At 46.2% G+C, this 24,314-nt stretch overlaps 1 protein-coding gene across 2 annotated transcripts in view; it reads left to right on the plus strand.

Moving 5' to 3' along the window:
* Positions 1-17,881: 17,881 nt before the first annotated feature.
* Positions 17,882-24,314, plus strand: part of LOC121582168 (collagen alpha-1(XI) chain) — a 115,373-nt gene continuing 108,940 nt past the window's right edge. For both annotated transcript variants that reach the window (XM_041897793.2, XM_041897794.2), the window contains exon 1: positions 17,882-18,266. In XM_041897793.2, coding sequence (XP_041753727.1) covers positions 18,167-18,266 — 100 coding nt within the window. In that variant the 5' untranslated portion in view covers positions 17,882-18,166. The remainder of the gene's footprint in view (positions 18,267-24,314) is intronic.

Below are 24,314 nucleotides of genomic sequence, written 5' to 3' on the forward strand. Positions count from 1 at the left end.
CCTGGCGTTACAAGCGCCATGCTCTACCAATTGAGCTACAGAGGACCACATGTATATATTTCCTCAATTACCTGGACTAACCGGTGCCCCCGCACATTGACTCTGCACCGGTACCCCCTGTATATAGCCTCCCTACTGTTATTTTATTTTACTGCTGCTCTTTTTAATTTTATTTTTTACTTAACACTTTTTATTTTCTTAAAATCTGCATTGTTGGTTAAGGGCTTGTAAGTAAGCATTTCACTGTAATGTCTACACCTGTTGTATTCTGCACATGTAGTAAATACAATTTGATTTTATATGATCAAAATCCATTAATTGAATGGTGATTAACAAACAGACTCCATATTGCCAAAGATAATCTCAACAGATCATCAGTTGGTTCAAAGAATGTCCTAAACAGGCTAATGCAAATATCTAATGCTAGCACCATAAAAAAGAATGAGCACTGCTGTACTAGCTTACAGTAGCGTCTTTTAAATAACTACAACTGAGTCCAAGTTCCTCAAAAAACAGACACATAGCTGGCTAGCAGAGAGCCCCACAGTAGAGCTATCGAAATACCCATAAAACCTAGCGGTCAAACAGGGAAATGGTTCCAATCGTTTTTCCACCATACATTTTCCCCATAGGTACTTTTAGAAACACTTAAAATAAGGGCTGTGTTTCGTAACACTAACAAGTCTTAGCATAACCATCCCTCTGGGCTATTGGATTGAACAGATCGATAAATATGCAAATTGCCAAGCTAAGGTGCTAATTTACTTGCCAAAAAACGTCCTGTTAGAAACACAAATGCTAATCTTCTTCCAGAGTTTCTATCAGAAAGTGAGGTTAGACAAGATACTCTTCATCAGAGTGGATTCAGTATTAGAAGAGAAAGAAAGAGAGGAATTATTCTAAAACAGCTAACATCTACAGTGAGGGAAAAAAGTATTTGATCCCCTGCTGATTTTGTATGTTTGCCCACTGATAAAGACATGATCAGTCTATAATTTTAATGGTAGGTGCATTTGAACAATGAGAGACAGAATAACAAACAAACAAATCAGAAAAACGCATGTAAAAAATGTTATAAATTGATTTACATTTTAATGAGGGAAATAAGTATTTGACCCCTCTGCAAAACATGACTTAGTACTTGGTGGCAAAACCCTTGTTGGCAATCACAGAGGTCAGACGTTTCTTGTAGTTGGCCACCAGGTTTGCACACATCTCAGGAGGAATTTTGTCCCACTACTCTTTGCAGATCTTCTCCAAGTCATTAAGGTTTCGAGGCTGACGTTTGGCAACTCGAACCTTCAGCTCCCTCCACAGATTTTCTATGGGATTAAGGTCTGGAGACTAGCTAGGCCACTCCAGGACCTTAATGTGCTTCTTCTTGAGCCACTAATTGTTGCCTTGGCCGTGTGTTTTGGGTCATTGTCATGCTGGAATACCCATCCAGGACCCATTTTCAATGCCCTGGCTGAGGGAAGGAGGTTCTCACCCAAGATTTGACGGTACATGGCCCCGTCCATCGTCCCTTTAATGCGGTGAAGTTGTCCTTTCCCCTTAGCAGAAAAACACCCCCAAAGCATAATGTTTCCACCTCCATGTTTGACGGTGGTGATGGTGTTCTTGGGGTCATAGGCAGCATTCCTCCTCCTCCAAACACGGCGAGTTGAGTTGATGCCAAAGAGCTTGATTTTGGTCTCATCTGACCACAACGCGTTCAACCAGTTCTCCTCTGAATCATTCAGATGTTGATTGGCAAACTTCAGATGGGCCTGTATATGTGCTTTCTTGAGCAGGGGGACCTTGCGGGCGCTGCAGGATTTCAGTCCTTCACGGCGTAGTGTGTTACCAATTGTTTTCTTGGTGACTATGGTCCCAGCTGCCTTGAGATCATTGACAAGATCCTCCTGTGTTGTTCTGGGCTGATTCCTCACCGTTCTCATGATCATTTGTCTATCTCCTCATTTGAATTCCATGCTGTCACAGTCACTAGCCCATTTAAGCTTAATATCCTTGTCATCTATCGCCCTCCAGGTTCCCTTGGAGAGTTCATCAATGAGCTTGACGCCTTGAAAGCTCCTTTCCTGAGGATGGCTCACCCCTCACAGTTTTGGGGGATTTCAACCTCCCTACGTCTACATTTGACTCATTTCTCTCTGCCTCCTTCTTTCCACTCCTCTCCTCTTTTGACCTCACCCTCTCACCGTCCCCCTACTCACAAGGCAGGCAATACGCTTGACCTCATCTTTACTAGATGCTGCTCTTCTACTAATCTCACTGCAACTCCCCTCCATGTCTCCGACCACTACTTTGTATCCTTTTCTCTCTCGCTCTCCTCCAACACTACTCACTCTGCCCCTACACAGATGGTAATGCGCCGCCGCAACCTTCGCTCTCTCTCTCCCACTACTCTCTCCTCTTCCATCCTATCATCTCTTCCCTCTGCTCATTCCTTCTCCCTCCAATCTCCTGATTCTGCCTCCTCAACCCTCCTCTCCTCCCTTTCTGCATCCTTTGACACTCCGTGGCTTGATGACTCATTGCGAGCTCACAGAACAGAGCTCCGGGCAGCGGAGCGGAAATGGAAGAAAACTAAACTCCCTGCCGACCTGGCATCTTTTCACTCCCTCCTCTCTAAATTTTCTTCATCTGTTTCTGCTGCTAAGGCCACTTTCTACCACTCTAAATTCCAAGCATCTGCCTCTAACCCTAGGAAGCTCTTTGCCACATTCTCCTCCCTGCTGAATCCTCCTTCCCCCCCCCTCCTCCCTCTCTGTGGATGACTTCGTCAACCACTTTGAAAAGAAGGTTGACGACATCCGATCCTCGTTTGTTAAGTCTAATGACACTAATGGTCCTGCTCACACTGCCCTACCCTATGCTTTGACTTCTTTCTCCCCTCTCTCTCCAGATAAAATCTTGCGACTTGTGACTGCAGGCCGCCCAACAACCTGCCCGCTTGACCCCATCCCCTCCTCTCTTCTCCAGACCATCTCCGGTGACCTTCTCCCCTACCTCACCTCGCTGATCAACTCATCCTTGACCGCTGGCCATTTCCCTTCCGTCTTCAAGAGAGCGAGAGTTGCACCCCTTCTCAAAAAACCAACACTCGATCCCACTGATGTCAACAACTACAGACCAGTATCCCTTCTTTCTTTTCTTTCCAAAACTATTGAGCGTGCGGTCTTTAGCCAACTCTCTTGCTATCTCTCTCAGAATGACCTTCTTGATCCAAACCAGTCAGGTTTCAGGACTGGTCATTCAACTGAGACTGCTCTTCTCTGTGTCACGGAGGCTCTCCGCACTGCTAAAGCTAACTCTCTCTCCTCTGCTCTTGTCCTTCTAGACCTGTCTGCTGCCTTTGATACTGTGAACCATCAGATCCTCCTCTCCACCCTCTCCGAGCTGGGCATCTCCGGCGCGGCTCACTCCTGGATTGCGTCCTACCTGACCGGTCGCTCCTACCAAGTGGCGTGGCGAGAAGCTGTCTCCGCACTACGTGCTCTCACCACTGGTGTCCCCCAGGGCTCAGTTCTAGGCCCTCTCCTATTCTCCCTATACACCAAGTCACTTGGCTCTGTCATATCCCTCACATGGCCTCTCCTATCATTGCTACGCTGACGATACACAACTAATCTTCTCCTTTCCCCCTTCTGATAACCAGGTGGCGAATCGCATCTCTGCATGTCTGGCAGACATATCAGTATGGATGACGGATCACCACCTCAAGCTGAACCTTGGCAAGCTCTTCCTCCCGGGGAAGGACTGCCCGTTCCATGATCTCGCCATCACGGTTGACAACTCCGTTGTGTCCTCCTCCCAGAGTGCGAAGAGCCTTGGCGTGACCCTGGACAACACCCTGTCGTTCTCCGCTAACATCAAGGCGGTGACCCAATCCTGCAGGTTCATGCTCTACAACATTCGGAGAGTACGACCCTGCCTTACACAGGAAGCGGCACGGCACTTGTCATCTCCCGTCTGGATTACTGCAACTCGCTGTTGGCTGGGCTCCCTGCCTGTGCCATTAAACCCCTACAACTCATCCAGAATGCCGCAGCCCGTCTGGTGTTCAACCTTCCCAAGTTCTCTCACGTCACCCCGCTCCTCCGCACACTCCACTGGCTTCCAGTTGAAGCTCGCATCTGTTACAAGACCATGGTGCTTGCCTATGGAGCTGTGAGGGGAACGGCACCTCCGTACCTTCAGGCTCTGATCAGTCCCTACACCCAAACGAGGGCATTGCGTTCATCCACCTCTGGCCTGCTGGCTCCCCTTCCTCTGCGGAAGCATAGTTCCCGCTCAGCCCAGTCAAAACTGTTCGCTGCTCTGGCACCCCAATGGTGGAACAAGCTCCCTCACGACGCCAGGACAGCGGAGTCACTCACCACCTTCCGGAGACATTTGAAACCCCACCTCTTTAAGGAATACCTGGGATAGGATAAAGTAATCCTTCTACCCCCCCCCCCCCCACCCTAAAAAAATAAAATAATAATAATAATAATAACAATTGTGAAGTGGTTATCCCACTGGCTATAGGGTGAATGCACCAATTTGTAAGTCGCTCTGGATAAGAGCGTCTGCTAAATGACGTAAATGTAAATGTAAATCATTGCAACTCCACAAGGTGAGATCTTGCATGGAGCCCCAGGCCGAGGGAGATTGACAGTGCTTTTGTGTTTCTTCCATTTGCGAATAATCGCACCAACTGTTGTCACATTCTCACCAAGCTGCTTGCCAATGGTCTTGTAGCCCATTCCAGCCTTGTGTAGGTCTACAATCTTGTCCCTGACATTCTTGGAGAGCTCTTTGGTCTTGGCCATGGTGGAGAGTTTGGAATCTGATTGATTGATTGCTTCTGTGGACAGGTGTCTTTTATATTGGTAACAAAGCTGAGATTAGGAGCACTCCCTTTAAGAGTGTGCTCCTAATCTCAGCTCGTTACCTGTTTAAAAGACACCTGGGAGCCAGAAATCTTTCTGATTGAGAGGGGGTCAAATACTTATTTCCCTCATTAAAATGCAAATCAATTTATAACATTTTTGACATGCGTTTTTCTGGATTTTTTTGTTGTTATTCTGTCTCTCACTGTTCAAATAAACGTACCATTAAAATTATAGACTGATCATTTCTTTGTCAGTGGGAAAACGTACAAAATCAGCAGGGGATCAAATACTTTTTTCCCTCACTGTAAGTTCAGTCGAGCAGCAGTCCAAGGCAGTAGCAAATAGCTAACTACCTTTCCTCCTAATGTCGTCTTTGTACTTTTACCATTACATATTTGTGTGTCGTCAAACAAAGCCAAACATGCATATTCCTCTTTTCACTTTCCATTTAGCTAATACTCTCTGATTGATCATACCTGGCGGGCACCATGTTTTTCTGCTCGCTTTCTTGGATGAGGACAAAGCTGTGTTTGCCAACTTTTTCTTTCCAACACAGCTTTTACTACTAAAAGTCTAAGACAGTAACCTGCAGCTGTGAGTAGGAGAACGTGAGGAGACAGGTGGGGAGGATGAGTCACCAAAGACTATAGTGACTCATCCTATAGTGTTCTTTCCCTGATGACAGACAAGTTGTTGCATCCCAGATGGCACCCTATTTCCCATATTTCCCTATGGGCCCTGGTGAAAGGTAGTGCACTATATAGGGAATAGGGTGCCATTTAAGACACACCCAATGTTTTGTCTTCCTCTGAAGTGTATATTCTTTCCATGATTTTCAGTCTTAACATTCTAGCAGGTTCTCTCTGTTCTCTCCAATTGCTGCTTGGCACACAGAACTGTGGAAAATATGGAGTAATGCCATGGAGCCGAACAAGCTTTAACAATGTCCCATTAACACCAAAATGTGTCTGCACGTTCTTTCTGTCAATAGAGGTAATGGCTGCCTTGCTTGCTGAATATTTTTCTTATTATTTTCCTAGATAATGCCATTACAGTTTTAAAGTCTATAATTTAGGTAAGATACGTAGAACCAGGATAGGACTCAGAATAGACTAGAATTAAATCTGCAGAGGATCTGGAAACAGTGTATGTTTGTCCTTCACATGACAGGCTAAAACGATTAGCTAATGTGACTTGATGATAGAAATCTGGGATGGGAATCTTTTTTTCCATTTCAGAGAGAGAGAGAGAGAGAGAGAGAGAGAGAGAGAGAGAGAGAGAGAGAGAGAGAGAGAGCGAGCACAGGCTTCCCCCTTGGTGTTTGTGCACGTGTCGCTTCCATATTTTGAATTCAGGCTCTGCCACACACACACACTTGTTGTCCTCAATACCAATAGGATCATGTCTTTCTTTTAAAGGAGATGTACAAAACATCCGACCTCTCAGAAGAATCAAGTCTCACTTTGGAGCCAACCCAGGCACATCCACTGTCAGGATCCCAGCATCCATCTGGATTCTGCTGGCTCTGTGTGTGTGTGTGTGTGTGTGTGTGTGTGTGTGTGTGTGTGTGTGTGTGTGTGTGTGTGTGTGTTTGAATTCCACTATTCTGGCCTTTTGAGACTCTGTCATTAGAGAAGCCACAGCATCAGTTGAGTGCTGTAATTCAGCCCCATCACAGGACTGGTTAGGAATGTTTTGTCGTAGAAGATGGGGTGTTTTAGGGGTGACAGAAGGTCATATGTACAGTACAGAAGAGGTATATTGTTTTTGTATGAGGTCATCCGATAGCTAAACGTGAAAAATTAAATTCTCTCTTTAGAGAAAATGAGGTATTGCATATTTTAGCATTGTCAAGCTCAAATGTGACATGCCCATTATCCCCTGAATAAGTTGAGATAAAGTGTTCTTAGTAGACTCCCCCTACCTGTAATATGAACAGAACATACAACCCTTGGACCAGTCAGCAGTCAGTTAGATTGTCCACTGGGCCCAGCTACAACTAACCCATACTGTACTAATTGTAGAAGAGCGCCTGGGGAAAGCGTGCTCTGGCTTCAGTGACAAGCTCTAACTCATCGTCTGATTGGCAGTCAGAGGACCATAAGAATGACGGATGGACCATAGTACCCTGACTCTCACACCCAGCCTGGGAAAAGCCAAGTAGCCAGTGGATGAGTCTGGTTTGGTAGGGAACAGCCAAACAGTAGTGATGGGAACGAGTGAGTGTTAGGAGGAGTCAGCTGTGACCAGCCAGAGAGCTAAAGGGATGGGCTGGGACAGAGACTGAGTTGGCAGAGGGCTGGGAGAGGGGGGAATGGGCATGGGAGACAGTTGGGGGGGGGGGACTGGGACTAGCCACATGAGGACGGAGAACGGGACGGTCAGAGATACCTTTGCACAAAATACGCACACCCACTAAACAGTTGAACAGTTTCCCCTCCATTGCAAATCCGTTCCTTCCCATCCTCCACCCCATCTGTTCATCTGACTCCAGAGATGGCTGCATTCTTTGGTGAGAGCCCACGTTCTGTCAGGAGCAGGATCGGCCCATCAAAGACAGTATAGCTGTGGTCTAAGAGTGGAGTGGCCGTCTCTCTCCTCTTCAAATGGCAATATATCTGCTGTGTGTCTGGACTGGAGATCCATCATCCAGCATTCAGTCCACAGACATTTTCAGGGCAGGAGTGGAACACTTGCATAAGAGTGATTGGAGGAATCCTGGGGTTAGTGTGGTATACTGTAGGCAGATATGGCCCTTAAATAATAGTCTCTAACCTGTTGTGTTATTTATATGCTGGCAATGGTTGAGTGGGTCAGGGACCATGACAGTAGACTTTTGAAGGGTTGGGACAACTCCTTCAGGTGTGAACATATTTTTGCTTACAACAGGTGGTCCATGCGGAAAAACAACCCATGAATTGGGTTCAATTGCAGTATTGTCAATTTTTGTGTGTCTCCTTGAGCCTGCTGTGTGATCGAATGTAGTCCCCTGACATAGCCATGGCCAGAATGTTCTTGTATATCCGTTTTTCACTAAACTGTGGAGGCATTTGAGCAAAATGAACAAGTGTTTTAACAGGATGCCAGAATTTCACAGCTAGGATTTGTAGTTTATGGCAAACATTTAGTCATTACAAGTGGTTATCTTTGGATGACTATTACACTTTTTACATCTCTAGGGTTCTCGAGGGTTTTATCTTGCAACACCAGTGTGAGCGAGTAAAGGCGAGAGGGGGGAGAGGGAGTCTGACAGAGAGAGATAAAAGATGGATGGGATTTTGACTCAACTTGCACCTCAAGCAAAGGGAAAATTACCCCTACTTTTTTTAATGTGAGGGAGAGAGAGAAGAAAATGAGGCTGTGGATGGAGAGTGAAAGACAGATAAGTGTGTGTGTGTAGTATGTTAAATGTGTGAGAGAGACTGTGTGGAAACAAAACTGCTGAAAGGTATAGCTCCAGGTCTACGGACATTTTCCGTATTGACTGACCTTCATGTCGTAAAGTAATGATGAACTGTTGTTTCTCTTTGCTTATTTGAGCTGTTCTTGCCATGGACTCTGCTGTCCTAGCTTCAAGGGGAAGCTGGTTCCACCATTGGGGTGCCAGGACAGAGAAGTGCTTGGACTGAGCTGAGCGGGAGCTGCCTTCCCATAGGGGTTAGTGGGCTGAGAGACATGAGGTGGCAGAACGGAGTGCTCGGGTTGGGGTGTAGGGTTTGAGCATAGCCGGAAGGTTGGGAGTGGCAGTTCCTTTTGCTGTTCCGTAGGTAAGCACCATGGTCTTGTAGTGGATGCGAGTTTCAACTGGAAGCCAGTGGAGTGTGCGGTGGAGCGGGGTGACATGAGAGAACTTGGGAAGGTTGGAAACCAGGCGGGCTGTAGCGTTCTGGTTAAGTTGCAGGGGTTTGATGGCACAAGCGGGAATCCCAGCCAACAGCGAGTTGCAGTAGTACAGATGGGAGAGGACAAGTGCCTGGATTAGGACCTGCGCTGCTTCCTGTGTGAGGTAGGGTTGTACTCTACGGATGTTGTAGAGCATCAACCTGCAGGAGCGGGTCACTACTTTGACATATACAGAGAATGACAGGGTGTTGTCCAGGGTCACGCCAAGGTTCTTTGCACTCTGGGAGAGTGACACTGTGGAGTTGTCAACCGTGATGGAGAGGTCTTTGAGCAGGCAGGCCTTCCCCGGGCGGAAGAGCAGTTCCGTCTTGTCGAAGTTAAGCTTGAGGTGGTGGGCTGACATCCAAGTTGAGATATCTCCCAGCCATGCAGAGATGCGTTTCACCACCTGGGTGTCAGAAGGGGGGATGGAGAAAGGTAGTTGAGTGTCATCCGCATAGCAATGATAGGAGAGACCATGTGAGGATATGACGGTGCCGAGTGACTTGGTGTATAGAGAGAAGAGGAGAGGGCCTAGAACCGAGCCCTGGGGGACACCAGTAGTGAGAGTATGTGGTGCAGACACAGATCCTCTCCACGTCACCTGGTAGGAGCGGCCTGCCAGGTAGGATGTAATCCAAGAGTGTGCAGAGCCTGAGACGCCCAGCCCTGAGAGGGTGGAGAGGAGGATCTGATGGTTCATGGTGTCAAAGGCAGCGGATAGATCTAGGAGGATGAGAACAGAGGAAAGAGAGTCAGCTTTGGCAGTGCGGAGATCCTCTGTGACACAGAGAACAGCAGTCTCGGTTGAGTGGCCCATCTTGAAAGAAGTGTTTTTGAAAGAAAAGAAAGAGGGAATACAGGTCTAGTTTTTGACGTCAGATGACTCGAGTGTTGGTTTCTGGAGGAGGGGAGCAACTCGGGACATTTTGAAGTCAGAGGGGACGCAACCAGTGGTCAGGGATGAGTTAGTGAGGGAAGTGAGGAATGGGAGAAGGTCTCCAGAGATGGTCTGGAGAAGAGAGGAGGGGATGGGGTGAAGCGGGTAGGTTGTCAGGCAGCCAGACCTCACTAGTCGCAAGATGTCATCTGGAGAGAGAGTGGAGAAAGAGATCAAGGCATATGGTAGTTCTGTGTAATTGAGACCATTGGACTCAGTAGGCTGAGTGAATGAGTAGTGGATGTCATCAACCTTTTTTTCAAAGTGGTTGACGAAGTCATCTGCAGAGTGGGAGAAGGGAGGCGGAGTGGGTGGAAGATTAAGGAGGGAGGAGAAGGTGGAAAAGAGGTTCCTAGGGTTAGAGGCAGAAGCTTGACATTTAGAGTGGTAGAAAGTGGCTTTAGTAGTGGATACAGAGGATGAGAAGGTAGAGAGGAGGGAATAAAAGGATGATAGGTCCTCCGGAAGTTTCGTTTTCCTCAATTTTTGCTCAGCTGTCCACAGCCCTGTTCTGTAAGCTCGCAATTAGTCACTCAGCCACGGAGCAGGAGGGGAGGGCCAAGTCGGCCGGGAGGAAAGGGGACAGTGCGAGTCATAGGATGCGGAAAGGGAGGAGAGTAGGGTCAAAGAGGCAGATTCAGGAGACAGGAGTGAGAAGGATTTAGCAGAAGGGAGAGATGATAGGATAGAATAGAATAGCAGAGAGTAGTGGGAGAAAGAGAGCGAAGATTGCGGCGGCACATGACCATCTGGGTAGGGGCTGAGTGGTTAGGGTTGGAGGAAAGGGAGACAGAAAAGGAAACAAAGTAGTGATCAGAGACCTGTAGGGGGGTTGCAGTGAGATTAGTAGGCGGGCAGCCTCTAGTAAAGATGAGGTCAAGCATATTGCCTGCTTTGTGAGTTGGGGATTGGGAAATGGTGAGGTCAAAAGAGGCAAGGAGGGGAAATAGAGAGTTGGAAAGAAATTAATCAAAGGCAGACATCGGGAGGTTGAAGTCGCCAAGTACAAAGAGCGGTGAGCCATCGTCTGGAAATGAGCTTATCAAGGTGTCAAGCTCATTTAGAGACTCTCCGAGGGCACCTAGTGGGCGATAGATTACAATAGTTTTAAGCTTGAGTTGACAAGTGACAGTGACAGCATGGAATTCAAATGAGGAGATGGACAGATGAGAGGGAGAAAATAGAAAATCTCCACTTAGGAGAAATGAGTAGACCTGTGCCACCACCGCGACGACCAGATGCTCTCAGACTATGAGAGAAAACATAGTCAGATGAAGAAAGAGCAGCTGGAGTAGCAGTGTTCTCTGGGGTGATCCATGTCTCTGTCAGGGCAAAAAAGTATAGGGACTGAAGGGCAGCATAGGCTGAGATGAAGACGGGAGAACCTTCCAGAAGGACAACCATCTCTGCAGCACTCCACCAATCAGGCCTTTATGGTAGAGTGGCCAGACAGAAGCCACTCCTTAGTAAAAGACACATGACAGCCCGCTTGGAGTTTGCCAAAAGGCACCTAAAGACTCTCAGACCATGAGAAACAAGACTCTCTGGTCTGATGAAACCAAGATTGAACTCTTTGGCCTGAATGCCAAGCGTCACGTCTGGAGGAATCCTGGCACCATCCCTATGGTGAAGCATGGTGGTGGCAGCATCATGCTGTGGGGATGTTTTCCAGCGGCAGGGACTGGGAGACTAGTCAGGAACGAGGGAAAGATGAACAGATCAAAGTACAGAGAGATCCTTGATGAAAACCTGCTCCAGAGCGCTCAGGTCCTCAGACTGGGGCGAAGGTTCACCTTCCAACAGGACAACGACCCTAAGCACACAGCCAGGACAAGCTTCGGGACAAGTCTCTGAATGTCCTTGAGTGACCCAGCCAGAGCCCGGACTTGAACCCGATCGAACATCTCTGGAGAGACCTGAAAATAGCTGTGCAGCGACGCTCTCCATTCAACCTGACAGAGCTTGAGAGGATCTGCAGAGAAGAATGGGAAATACAGGTGTGCCAAGCTTGTAACGTCATACCCAAGAAGACTCGAGGCTGTAATCACTGCCAAAGGTGCTTCAACAAAGTACTGAGTAAAGGGTCTGAATAAAGGGTCTGAATGCTGTAAATGTGATATTTCAGTTTTTTATTTGTAATACATTTGCAAACATTTCTAAAACCTGTTTTGCTTTGTCATTATGGGGTATTGTGTGTAGATTGATGAGGGGGAAAACATATTTAATCTATTTAATCTATTTTAGAAACAAAATTTGGAAAAAGTCAAGGGGTCTGAATACTTTTCGAATGCACTTTATATGCAAAAGTATGTGGACACCCCTTCAAATTAGTGCATTCGGCTATTTCAGCCACACCCATAGCTGAAAGGTGTATAAAATAGAGCACACAGCCATGCAATCTCCATAGACAAACATTAGAATTACCTTACTGAAGAGCTCAGTGACTTTCAATGTGGCACCATCATAGGATGTCACCTTTACAACAAGTCAGTATGTCACATTTACATTTTAGTCATTTAGCAGACGCTCTTATCCAGAGCGACTTACAGGAGCAATTAGGGTTAAGTGCCTTGCTCAAGGGCACATCAACAGATTTTTCACCTAGTTGGCTCTGGGATTAGAACCAGCGACCTTTCGGTTACTGGCACAACGCACTTAACCACTAAGCTCCCTGCCGCCTGCCCTGCTAGATCTGCCCCAGTCAACTGTAAGTGCTGTTATTGTGAAGTGGAAATGTCTAGGAGCAACAACGGCTCAGCCGCGACGTGGTAGGCCACACAAGCTCACAGAACAGGACCGCCGACTGCTGAAGCACGTAACCCGTTAAAATCGTCTGTACTCGCTTACAACACTCACGACGAGTTCCAAACTGCCTCTGGAAGAAACATCAGCACAATAACTATTAGTCGGGAGCTTAATTAAATGGGTTTCCATGGCCGTGCAGCCGCACACAAGCCTAAGATTACCATGCGCAATGACAAGCGTCGGCTGGAGTGGTGTAAAGCTCGCCGCCATTGGACTCTGGAGCAGTGGAATTGTGTTCTCTGGAGTGAGGAATCACGCTTCACCATCTGGCAGTCCAACGGACTAATCTGGGTTTGGCGGATGCCAGGAGAATGATACCTGCTCCAATGCATAGTGCCAACTGTAAAGTTTGGTGGAGAAGGAATAATGGCCTGGGGCTGTTTTTCATGGTTCAAGCTAGGCCCCTTAGTTCCAGTGAAGGGAAATCTTAATGCTACAGCATACAATTACATTCTAGATGATTCTGTGCTTCCAACTTTGTGGCAACAGTTTCCTTTCCTGTTTCAGCATGACAATGCCCCTGTGTACAAGCGAGGTCCATACAGAAATAGTCTGTTGATATCGGTGTGGAAGAACTTGACTGGTCTGCACAGAGCCCTGACCTCAACCCCATTGAACACCTTTGGGATGAATTGGAACGCCGACTGCGAGCTAGGCCTAATCACCCAACATCAGTGCCCGACCTCACTAATGCTCTTGTGGCTGAGTAGAATCTAGTCCCCACAGCAATGTTCCAACATCTAGCGGAAAGTTTTCCCAGGAGGCTGTTATAGCAGCAAAGGGTGGACCAACTCCCTATTGTCACGATCGCCGGTAAGAGAGGACCAATGCGCAGCGTTGAATGCAAACATATTTATTAACACTGAAGGATAACACGAACAAAAACGATAACGTGACAGTAAACGGTCTAACACAAACCAACTAGAACAAGAACCCACAAACACAACGGGAAAAACAGACAGTTTAAATATGGCTCCCAATCAGAGACAACCAGCCACAGCTAACACTCGTTGCCTCTGATTGGGAGTCACTCAGGCCAACATAGAAATAAACTACATAGATCTACACCCCCTGGCTCAACATAACAGTGTCCCCAGAGCCAGGGCGTGACAGTACCCCCCCCTAAAGGCGCGGACTCCGACCGCGCCAACTAAATACCACAGGGGAGGGACCGGGTGGGCACTCCGCCTTGGCGGCGGATCCGGCTCCGGGCCTGATCCCCACTCCCTCTCCAACCCCCCAAAGTACCCCTGGTCCGGTCTGGCCCCGCTGGCCGGAGCTGGACTGCACACTGATGGAGCGGATTGCTCTAGCTCCAGCGTAACGCATCTGACCGGTGCCGGACCAGGCACCAGTGGAACAGGCACGGGCCGTGCCGGACTGACGACGCCCACCACTGGCTTGGTGTGGAGAACAGGCACGGGCCGTGCTGGACTGACGACGCACACCACTGGCTTGGTGTGAGGAGCAGGAGCGGGCGGAACCGGGCTGGCGACGCGCACCATTGGCTTGGTGCGGGAAGCAGGAGCGGACCGGACCGGGCTGACGATGCGCACCCCTGGCTTGGTGCGTGGAGCAGCAACGGGCCGGACCGGGCTGACGATACGCACCCCTGGCTTGGTGCGTGGAGCAGGAACGGGCTGGACCGGGCTGACGACTCGCACCCCTGGCTTGGTGCGAGTGGCAGGAACAGGCCGGACCGGGCTGGCGACGCGCACCATAGGCTTGGTGCGGGGAGCAGGAACAGGCCGGGCCGAGCTGGCAACGCGCACCGTAGGCTTGGTGCGAGGGGCAGGAGCAGGCCGGGCCGGGCTGGCGACGCGCACCGTAGGCTTGGTGCGAGGGGCAGGAGCAGGCCGGGCCGGGCTGGCGACGCGCACCGTAGGCTTGGTGCGAGGGGCAGGAACAGGCCGGGCTGGCGACGCGCACCGTACACTTGGTGCGGGGAGCAGGAACAGACCGGACCGTACTGGGGACACACACCACTGGGCCTACACCGGGATCTGGAACGGGCCGGACCGGACTGGTAACACACCCCAGTACCTCTCGCCGTGCCTCTACACCTTCCATCCCCTCTTCGACCAGTGGCCCCCGTAACCTGGCGGCCTCCTCTGCCAACCCGCTGGACCGCTCTATCGCGGCCTCCTGCTGCCCCGACGTCGTGAGCCCCCCCCTAAAAAATTTCTGGGGTTCTCTCCTCCCCGTGGGCCAGGCCTCTATAATTCTCGCCCAACTCTCGCTCTTCTGCTTCCAACTCCCGCCATTCAGCTCCTCATTGGGCTTGACCCAGTCGAAGCTCTTCCTCCACTGTTCCCAAGTCCACCCTCTCTGCTCCTCACTAGGCTTGACCCAGTCGAGGTTGCCACGGAGATCTGCTAGCGATGGCTCCTGGACACGCTGCTTGGTCCAGTTTTGGTGGGTTCTTCTGTCACGATCGCCGGTAAGAGAGGACCAATGCGCAGCGTTGAATGCAAACATATTTATTAACACTGAAGGATAACACGAACAAAAACGATAACGTGACAGTAAACGGTCTAACACAAACCAACTAGAACAAGAACCCACAAACACAACGGGAAAAACAGACATTTTAAATATGGCTCCCAATCAGAGACAACCAGCCACAGCTAACACTCGTTGCCTCTGATTGGGAGTCACTCAGGCCAACATAGAAATAAACTACATAGATCTACACCCCCTGGCTCAACATAACAGTGTCCCCAGAGCCAGGGCGTGACACCTATAAATGCCCATGTTTCTGGAATCAGATGTTTCACGAGCAGGTGTCGACATACTTTTGGTCATGTAATGTATTTTAAGTAGAAATTGTGCACCAATGTTGAATTTGAAAAGCCTGTTATATTAAATTAAGTGCCCTTTAATATAGACCACATAGGACAAAACTTATATGAATAAAAAGTGCCAAAAATCTGTATTTTGACACGTCCCTCCTCATGTTTTTCCAACGATTTTAACCTACTTAACCCAAAAATGTCTGCAAGTTTTCACAATCATTGAAAAGCTCTAGTTACATTGTTGCTTTGACAAAGTCATTTCTGAGAGAACATTTAATTCAAAGATGTGCTAGGTGCACAATGTGTTATTTAATTCTCTCCTCTGTTCTCATCCTCCTAGATTGATGCGCTGCCTTCGACAACGTGAACCATCAAGTCCTCCTCTCCACCCTCTCAGGGTGCATCCTACCTGGCAGACCGCTCCTACCAGGTGACGTGGAGAGGATCTGTGTCTGCACCACGTACTCTCACTACTGGTGTCTCCCAGGGCTCGGTTCTAGGCCCTCTCCTCTTCTCTCTATACACCAAGTCACTTGGCTCCGTCATATCCTCACATGGTCTCTCCTATCATTGCTATGAGGATGACACTCAACTACTTTTCTCCTTCCCCCCTTCTGACACCCAGGGGTTGACACGCATCTCTGCATGGAGCTTGGATGCCGGCCCACCATCTCAGGCTCAACCTCGATAAGACAGAGCTACTCATCTTCCCGGGGAAGACCTGCCCGCTCAAAGACCTCTCCATCACGGTTGACAAGTCCACAGTGTCGCCCTCCAAGAGTGCAAAGAACCTTGGCGTGACCCTGGAAAACACCCTGTCATTCTCTGCAAACATCAAAGTAGTGACCCAGTCCTGCAGGTTCATGCGCTACAACATCCGTAGAGTACAACCCTACCTCACACAGGAAGCGGCACAGGTCCTAATCCAGGCACTTGCCATCTCCCGTCTGGACTACTGCAACTCGCTGTTGGCTGGGCTCCCCGCTTGTGCCATCAAACCCATGCAACTTATCCAGAACGCTGCAGCCCGCCTGGCTTTCAACCGTCCCAAGTTCTCCCATGTCACCCCGCTCCTTCCTACACTCCACTGGCTTCCAGTTGAAGCTCGCATCCAATACAAGACCATGGTGCTTGCCTTCAGTGCAGCAACTGCCCCTTCCTACCTTCAGGCTATGCTCAAACCCTACACCCCAACCCGAGCACTCTGTTCTGCCACCTCTGGTTTCTTGGCTCTCCCACCCCTATGAAGAGCACAGCCCAAGCTCTTCTCTGTCCTGGCACCCCAATGGTGGAACCAGCTTCCCCCTGAAGCTAGGACAGCAGAGTCCTTACTCATCTTCCAAACCCTACCTCTTTAAAGAGTATCTTAAATAATCCCCCCCCCCCCTCCAAAAAAAACGTTATTGATCCAGCACTTGCACTTCTAGCTCTGACTTTGCTGATAGCAGTGACTTTATTGAGGAATAGTGTACTTACTATGCCTGTGATATGTGGTTGTCCCACCTAGCTATCTTAAGATGAATACGCTAACTGTATGTCGCTCTGGATAAGAGTGTCTGCTAAATGACTAAAATGTAAATGTATTTATGTCTGCTGTCCCTCATTTTAAGGTCAATCCTGTTTCTTGAAGTAAACTCTTGTTTTAATATGGTGAAATTATTCATTTTTTTCCCTAAAGAAATATTTTACATCTAATAGTCAAATCATAGTGTGAGCTGATTCTACTCTTTTTGGACATTTTCTGGTGTTTTGTGATGGAAAACTAAGGGGGTCGAGCATAACACGCCAACCCTGATATCCATAGAGACAGGCTATAACTATTTTCAGTTAATTTACCTCTCCCTGTTGCACACAACACGCTTCCATTCCCCCTCTCACAATGGTTGATTTAAGATTAAATCATCAAACTTGTTAAGGTCAAAGCTGTTACTTTAATTGGCATGTAGTGTAGCCACTTACTATAGTTCTTTTTTTTAATTGTATTTTTTTAAATTTTATTTCACCACTTGAGATGGGAAAATTAGTTTTTTTTACTGAAGTTGAACGTGTTCTCTTCATGACAGAATGTTAAAATTATGTGAAATTAAAAGTTGTTTTTGACCAAGTTATACTTCTCAAAAGGCACCCAATTGGCCCAGCCAGTTTCTACATCAGTGTGTCCAAAACTCAAATTCTCTATATTATTATTCAAATTATTAGAATAGCTTCTCATTTGCTGTAATGGAAAGGAAAGTCATGTATTGGTTATGAAAACAACATTTATCTTTAGAAGTCTTGTTGAACTATCTGTCTGTTCTTGTCCAAAACGTTTTTGTCTCTCCCGCTTTAACGCCCCTTTTCAAAGCGGATTTTGTTGTTAAAGAAAGGATTGCCCCGCGGGAGGCAAAAACTTCAGCGCACCGAGAGTGGGCGTTTCACTAAACTTTTCCTCCTTTCCACAGCCAATGGTAAGGCCTGTCCTATAACTCGAGCCCTCTGATTTGTTTTCCTGTCCTGTCCGCAACCTGACTGACAGCCTGCGGGGGGACCTTTTTACCCTGTACTTCCAATGGCTCCAGTGTCTATTGAGAGGGGGCAACACTTCTGATCAGAGGCTCAGCAGCGCAGAGTAGCCTTTTCAGAGGAGCGAGAAGAGGAGTGGAGAGGACGAGTGCGCGAGAGAGGGTGTCCCATCCGTCACACTAGCTGGAGGAATCCACACTCCAAAACGTATGGCTGCTTGAGAAAATAACGCTATTTTCCCCTTCTCTCTTTCTCTGGGACCTTTGGCTACTAGTTCTCTCCTAATCAGAAGTTGTCACAAGTATTTTTTGAGTTGCTCTTAAAAAGTTAACACACTTTTGCCGTGGACGTCACTGGCGACCATGGATACACATATAAGATGGAAAGTAAAACGGAGGATAAAGGACTCGCAAATCACTTTAGCGATACTTCTACTTTTTGTCACATCACAAGCCAGTTCAGGTAAGATACCACAGCCTGTATTGAAGTCTATTGCTGCTGCGCACTATTTTGCCCGTCTGTTTAGACTGTGATATGTTCTCATGTGCAACAAGGCCCTATCATACATACACTTGTGCAACTTCAATTCTACGCCCCTCTTTTAAACCATGCTTTAATTGTCTGGTTCTTGGAATGTGGTCCACATTCATATTGGTGTCATAAGCTGAAATGACCGGGGGCCCGGTCAAGGCTTTTTAAATAATGGCATTGGTGCTTGACCGAGGGCCCAGTCAAGGCTTTTTAAAGAATGTTCATATACGTTGTACTGCATTGCTCTCTCTAGTTTGTTGTTAAAGTCTATCGATTTGGTAAGAGCCCGCTGCATAGAGGACTAGCAGCGCCAACGAAATTTTTTTCGTCCAGAAACTTGTGCCAAATGTTTTCTCTCTCATCCGTTCAGATGAACTTCTCTGCCTCCAGCGATGGATTTGTGCACTCTGAAAGATGGGGTCCTCCTGCGCCATCTATAGTGCTACTTCTGATGCACATAATTTAGCATATATTTTTAGTGTCTTTAAGTTTTATTGTGTTGGGCGCACATAAGCTACACATTGCTATGCGGGATGATAGGCCTAATGTAAAGATATAGAGCCTACTTTTTATTCCCTGCCTAGTGTTGAATTGATCAACCTGGAAACCACGCTCACCTTTTATAGCCTATAGGAAAACCATTTGACCTTTCTTCCCTCTTGTCGATAGACTGTAGGCTATTTCTTCTTTAGGCATACTTTATGGAATGTTATGTTTTCATAGCCTAACTGAAAAAACAATTATGCAGCTTTCTGGATATGATATGAAAATATAGTAATTTCTTTGGGGTTTCATATTTGGCAAGCTTTTGTGGTTTTGTTGGTATTTTAGACTTGACGACAAGTACATCCATGAGCATAATGTGCTCCATATTCCCATATGAAACAGTTGACTTTAAAGTATTTCTTTAATGAGAAACAGAATGGAGCGCAGCTCTCTTGAGAGGGCGTGGCCGTCCGTCTGAAGTGGCAGGGTGGAGCCGACGCTTGGCATCTCATTGTGGGCAGGGATGCGCGCAGACATACCACATATGCTCAATAAAATAGTGTAATGTCTCTGTGAAATCGTCTTCAAGGTTCCTTTTAAAATATGCCATTAACATTGTCTGGCTATCCTCCCGAATTCCAGCTGTCTGTTTTATATGCACTCTGTGATGAGAAAATAAGGTTATTTAGTGATCACCTGTAAGCTTTTTTTTAGAGGGTGTGCCTAGAGAACTGCTCAAACAGTATGGTTTTGCAATCAGGCTCTTCTACTTTCCAACACCCTTATTCGAACATCAAATCACTTTTGGAAATGAATTGCGTGAGTTACATGTTGCTAGATGAAGGAAGGGGGTTCATGCTGTGGACAGGAGCAGTGGTGGGTGATGTGGGGGGTTTGAGTCAGGCCTAGGCCTAGTGTCCTGCATGGCATGGTAGGTGGCCTCCGCCTGCATGCTGGCTACTCTGGAGCTCTCTGCCAGTCAGAAAACAGGTGGTCAGTCAGTCAGTCAATCAAAAGCAGTAGAGGCTGCTGAGGGGAGGACGGCTCATAGTAATGGATGGAATGGAGAATGGAATGGTATTAACCAATGGAAAACACGTGTTTGATACCATTCCATTGACTTACATTCCAGCCATTATTATGAGCCGTCCTCCCCTCAGCAGCCTCCACTGGTCAAAAGGCTGTTAGATAAACAGATGGCCTGGTCTGTTCCCTCCACATACCTCAACATGAGACAGAAAAAACCCCTCTGAGGTGGAGATATGGAGATCTGGACTGGATTAAATTGCCTTTGACTGTAATTTGATAACACAATGCGATTTCCAGTCAAACAAAGTTGTATGGGCCTGCACATACAAGTCTGAGTCGTGTCCTAATGATGGAAACAATTACATATTCATGTGAATCCTGAATGCAGACTTTGATTGATTATTGATTATGGCCCTTTGGTATACATGAGGCCTTGAACTTTCTTCCCTGTGGGAGAAATGGACAGGTCTCCCTTGAATAATTGGTCTTCTGATCTCAATGCCACCTGGTAAAGTAAAGGTAAAAAAATCTGGGGGGTGTGGTCTTGTCGTTGCTCATATGTGATTGACAGACCCAGTTCCCAGTCATGCCAGATGACGTGGAGAATTGGACTGGAGTTTAACTAGGACTGAAGGGCGTGGGACAACTCACTATGATGCTGCTGTCTTCAATCAACTCTTAAAGACCAACAGAAAACAACAAGAGACTTGTTAAATTATCATCTGTGATGCTGCAGCACTTCCTGAAACCAGGACACATGCAAGGACGAGTGGAGTTTATGACTTGGTATTGGCTAGCAAGAGGCTTATTACATTGCTATTCTTGCCAATGTCAACCTAAGCAGTGTTTAATACAACAATTAATTAATCAATCATGGAAATATTTATTTTACAGCAAATAAGCATAATACATATTATAGCTATATTATCAAAAATAAGGTTTTCATCAAGGATCCCTCTGTACATTGCTCTGTTCATCTTTGCCTCGATCCTGACTAGTCTCCCTGTCCCTTTCGCTGAAAAACATCCCCACAGCATGATGCTGCCACCACTATGCTTCACCGTAGGGATGGTGCCAGGTTTCCTCCAGACGTGACACTTGGCATTCAGGCCAAAGAGTTCAATCTTGGTTTCATCAGACCAGAGAGTCTTGTTTCTCATGGTCTGAGAGTCTTTAGGTGCCTTTTGGCAAACTCCAAGCGGGCTGTCATGTGGTTTTTACGCCAGCTCTAGGAAGAGTGTTGGTGGTTCCAAACTTCTTCCATTTAAGAATGATGGAGGCCACTGTGTTCTTGGGGACCTTCAATGCTGCAGACATATTTTGGTACCCTTCCCCAGAGCTGTGCCTCGACACAATCCTGTTTCGGAGCTCTACGGACAATTCCTTCAACCTCATGGCTTAGTTTTTGCTCTGACATGCACTGTCAACTGTGGGACCTTATATAGACAGGTGTGTGCCTTTCCAAATCATGTCCAATTAATTTAATTTACCACAAGTGGACTCCAATCAAGTTGTAGAAACATCTCAAGGATGATCAATGTAAACAGGATGTACCTGAGCTCAATATTGAGTCTCATCCCCAGGACCACCCATACGTAAAAATTTATGCACACATGACTGTAAGTCGCTTTGGATAAAAGTGTCTGCTAAATGGCATATTATTATTATATTATTATAGCAAAGGGTCTGAATACTAAAAGGTATTTCAGTTTTTCTTTTTTTTATACATTTGCAAACATTTCTAAAAACCTGTTTTCACTTTGACATTATGGGGTATTGTGTGTAGATTCCTGAGGATTTCTTTCTAATTTAATCCATTTAATTTAATCCAAAAAAACAATTTAGTCTATTTTAGAATAAGGCAGTGGAAAAAGTCAAGGGGTCTGAATACTTTCCGAAGGCACTATATATTGGAAAACAGTCAGCTTTGATTGACAGCTTGTGAAAGATGTGTCCCATCAGGGCAGACAGACTGTATGGTTAACTGGTAATTAAAAGAAATGAGGCCAGGTTCTCCAGAGAATTCAGCAGTAAAGGACTTATCATCCTGATCCAAACCAGATGACCCTCTCCAGCTCCAGGCCCCAGGGCTGAGAATGACGTCAGAAGCACCAGGTAGAACCCTTTTTGGTTCCAGGTAGAACCCTTCTGGGTTGCATGTAGAACCCTCTGTGGATCGGTTTCTACATGGAACCAAAAACTGGTTCTACCTGCAACCAAAAAGGGTTCTTCAAAGGGTTCACCTTTGGGGACAGCCGAAGAACCCTTTAAGGTTCTAGATAGCACTTTTTTTCTAAGTGTAGAGACTTCCATAGCACCTCTGGTTCTGATCAGGAATATTATTCATCACCTAGCCCTGTTTCAGATCCCTTAGTGCTATGCACAAACAGATCTGGGACCAGGCTAGACTTCACCTACACAGTGGAAATTCTGCATTATCGTCTATCTATTCTGTTTAGACTACAGGATTCTAGATGTCTATCTATGCTCAGCAGACATGCATCATCAACTACATGGCATAATGAAGGCCTATCAGCCTACTTTGTGGTTGATTTGAATGTTTTCAACACAGTGTAACAAATTAATAGCAATGTGTTGATTAAAAAGCATTCCAGTTATCAACACACTTTTGGAGTAGCCCCAAGAAGGCACCATTCTCCACTGAATTTATCTAAAGGAAACAGTTTTTATTTGACGTGATATGAAACACTTTATTATTAGGCATTCTGTACAGAACACGTTAACTCACACATGATTGTTTGCAATACAATTCATGTTTTTCATCAAATCACGTGCTATCACTAACATATAGTGCCTTCAGAAAGTATTCACACCCCTTGACTTTTCCCACATTTTGTTGTGTTACAACCTGAATCTAAAATGAATTAAATTGAGATTCTGTGTCACACAATACCTCGTAATGTCAAAGTGGAATTATGTTTTTAGAAATGTTTACAAGTTAATTAAAAACGAAAAGCTGTAATGTCTTGAGTCAATAACTATTCAATACATTTGTTATGGCAATCCTAAATAAGTTCAGGAGTAAAAATGTGCTTAACAAGTCACATAATAAGTTATATGGACTCACTCTGTGTGCAATAATAGTGTTTAACATGATTTTTGAATGACTACCTCATCTCTGTACCCCACACATACAATTATCTGTAAGGTCAGTCGAACAGTGAATTTCAAACACAGATTCAACCACAAAGACCAGTGAGGTTTTCCAATGCCTCGCAAAGAAGGGCACCGGTTAGATGGAAAAAAAAAAAAAGCAGACATTGAATATCCCTTTGAGCATGGTGAAGTTATTAATTACACTTTGGATGGTGTATCAATACAGATAATTAATATGGGGTGTGTTGTTTCATGTGGTTATTGTTTTGTAGCATTTACTGTTATTGACTTCTCTTTTGTTGAGAAATATTTGTTTGTATATATATAAATATATTTATATCCATATGTCTTGTTCTCCATTGTCTTTCCCAATTTGATAATTTTTTTTTTTTTTACACAAGCCTCAACTCATTACAATTCCATTTTAATTGTGTAGTGGTTTTATACATTTCATTGTCCCAGAACTTTGAACAAACAGATAGTCCCATGCCAAACCTCATAAAAGATGGCGATAATGACAAGGAGAGAACAAAACAGAACAGTTTGTACCCTCAAAACTGTCAAGATCGAGGTTTCAATGATGAAGTAATTTGAACAGTACTAGGATCGGATATATAATGACAAAAACATATTTAAACCCAAGTGTGATCAGAGGTAGAGCCTAACCTCAGTTTATTGTTTATTTATGACCTGGTTATCTTCTCTTGGAGTACAGAGTGAAAGTCTGGTAATGACAGGAGACCAATAGGAGACGAGTTTCCTAGGTGTGATGGATGGGGTCAGAGGGCATGGGTCAGAGGTTAAAGTTCGAGGATCATTACCTTCAGGTGACCAGCGCTGCTGGATTTACAGTTTCAGAGCCTGGGGAAAGGAATGATCTTGCTGCTAGAGTAAGATCTTTAGCAGTAAGATCATCATTCATCCATTGCCTACTAATGCTAAAGATGATCTTTATGTTTTTTAAACAACTCACCCCTGGTGAGTCACTGGCTGTTCAGGACAAGAGGGACAGAGAGAGAAAGAGAGAAAGGTGCATTGTGGGTACTTGCGTGACATGATTTCCTGACACAAAAAAGTCTGGAAGGCTTTGCTTTGGAACACCATGCCCATTCTTCATTCTGGCTTTGATTGCATTTTCAAGAACTAAAAACAAAGATGGCCGAATGTGATTTAATGGTTAAAACATGGATGATAAATAATTGACTTTAAGAAAACAGATATTTTGCCAAAGTGGAGATCTCTGGGTCTATCTAGATCTCTCGCTTAACAATGCTTGTTTTAAAGAGCTTTAATTCCCAGACCTTGATGAGTGCAGCTTTATTTTGCTTTCTTGTGAAAGTTGTTGTT

This window comes from Coregonus clupeaformis, chromosome 15 (genome assembly GCF_020615455.1).
Source record: "Coregonus clupeaformis isolate EN_2021a chromosome 15, ASM2061545v1, whole genome shotgun sequence".
NCBI lineage: Eukaryota > Metazoa > Chordata > Actinopteri > Salmoniformes > Salmonidae > Coregonus > Coregonus clupeaformis.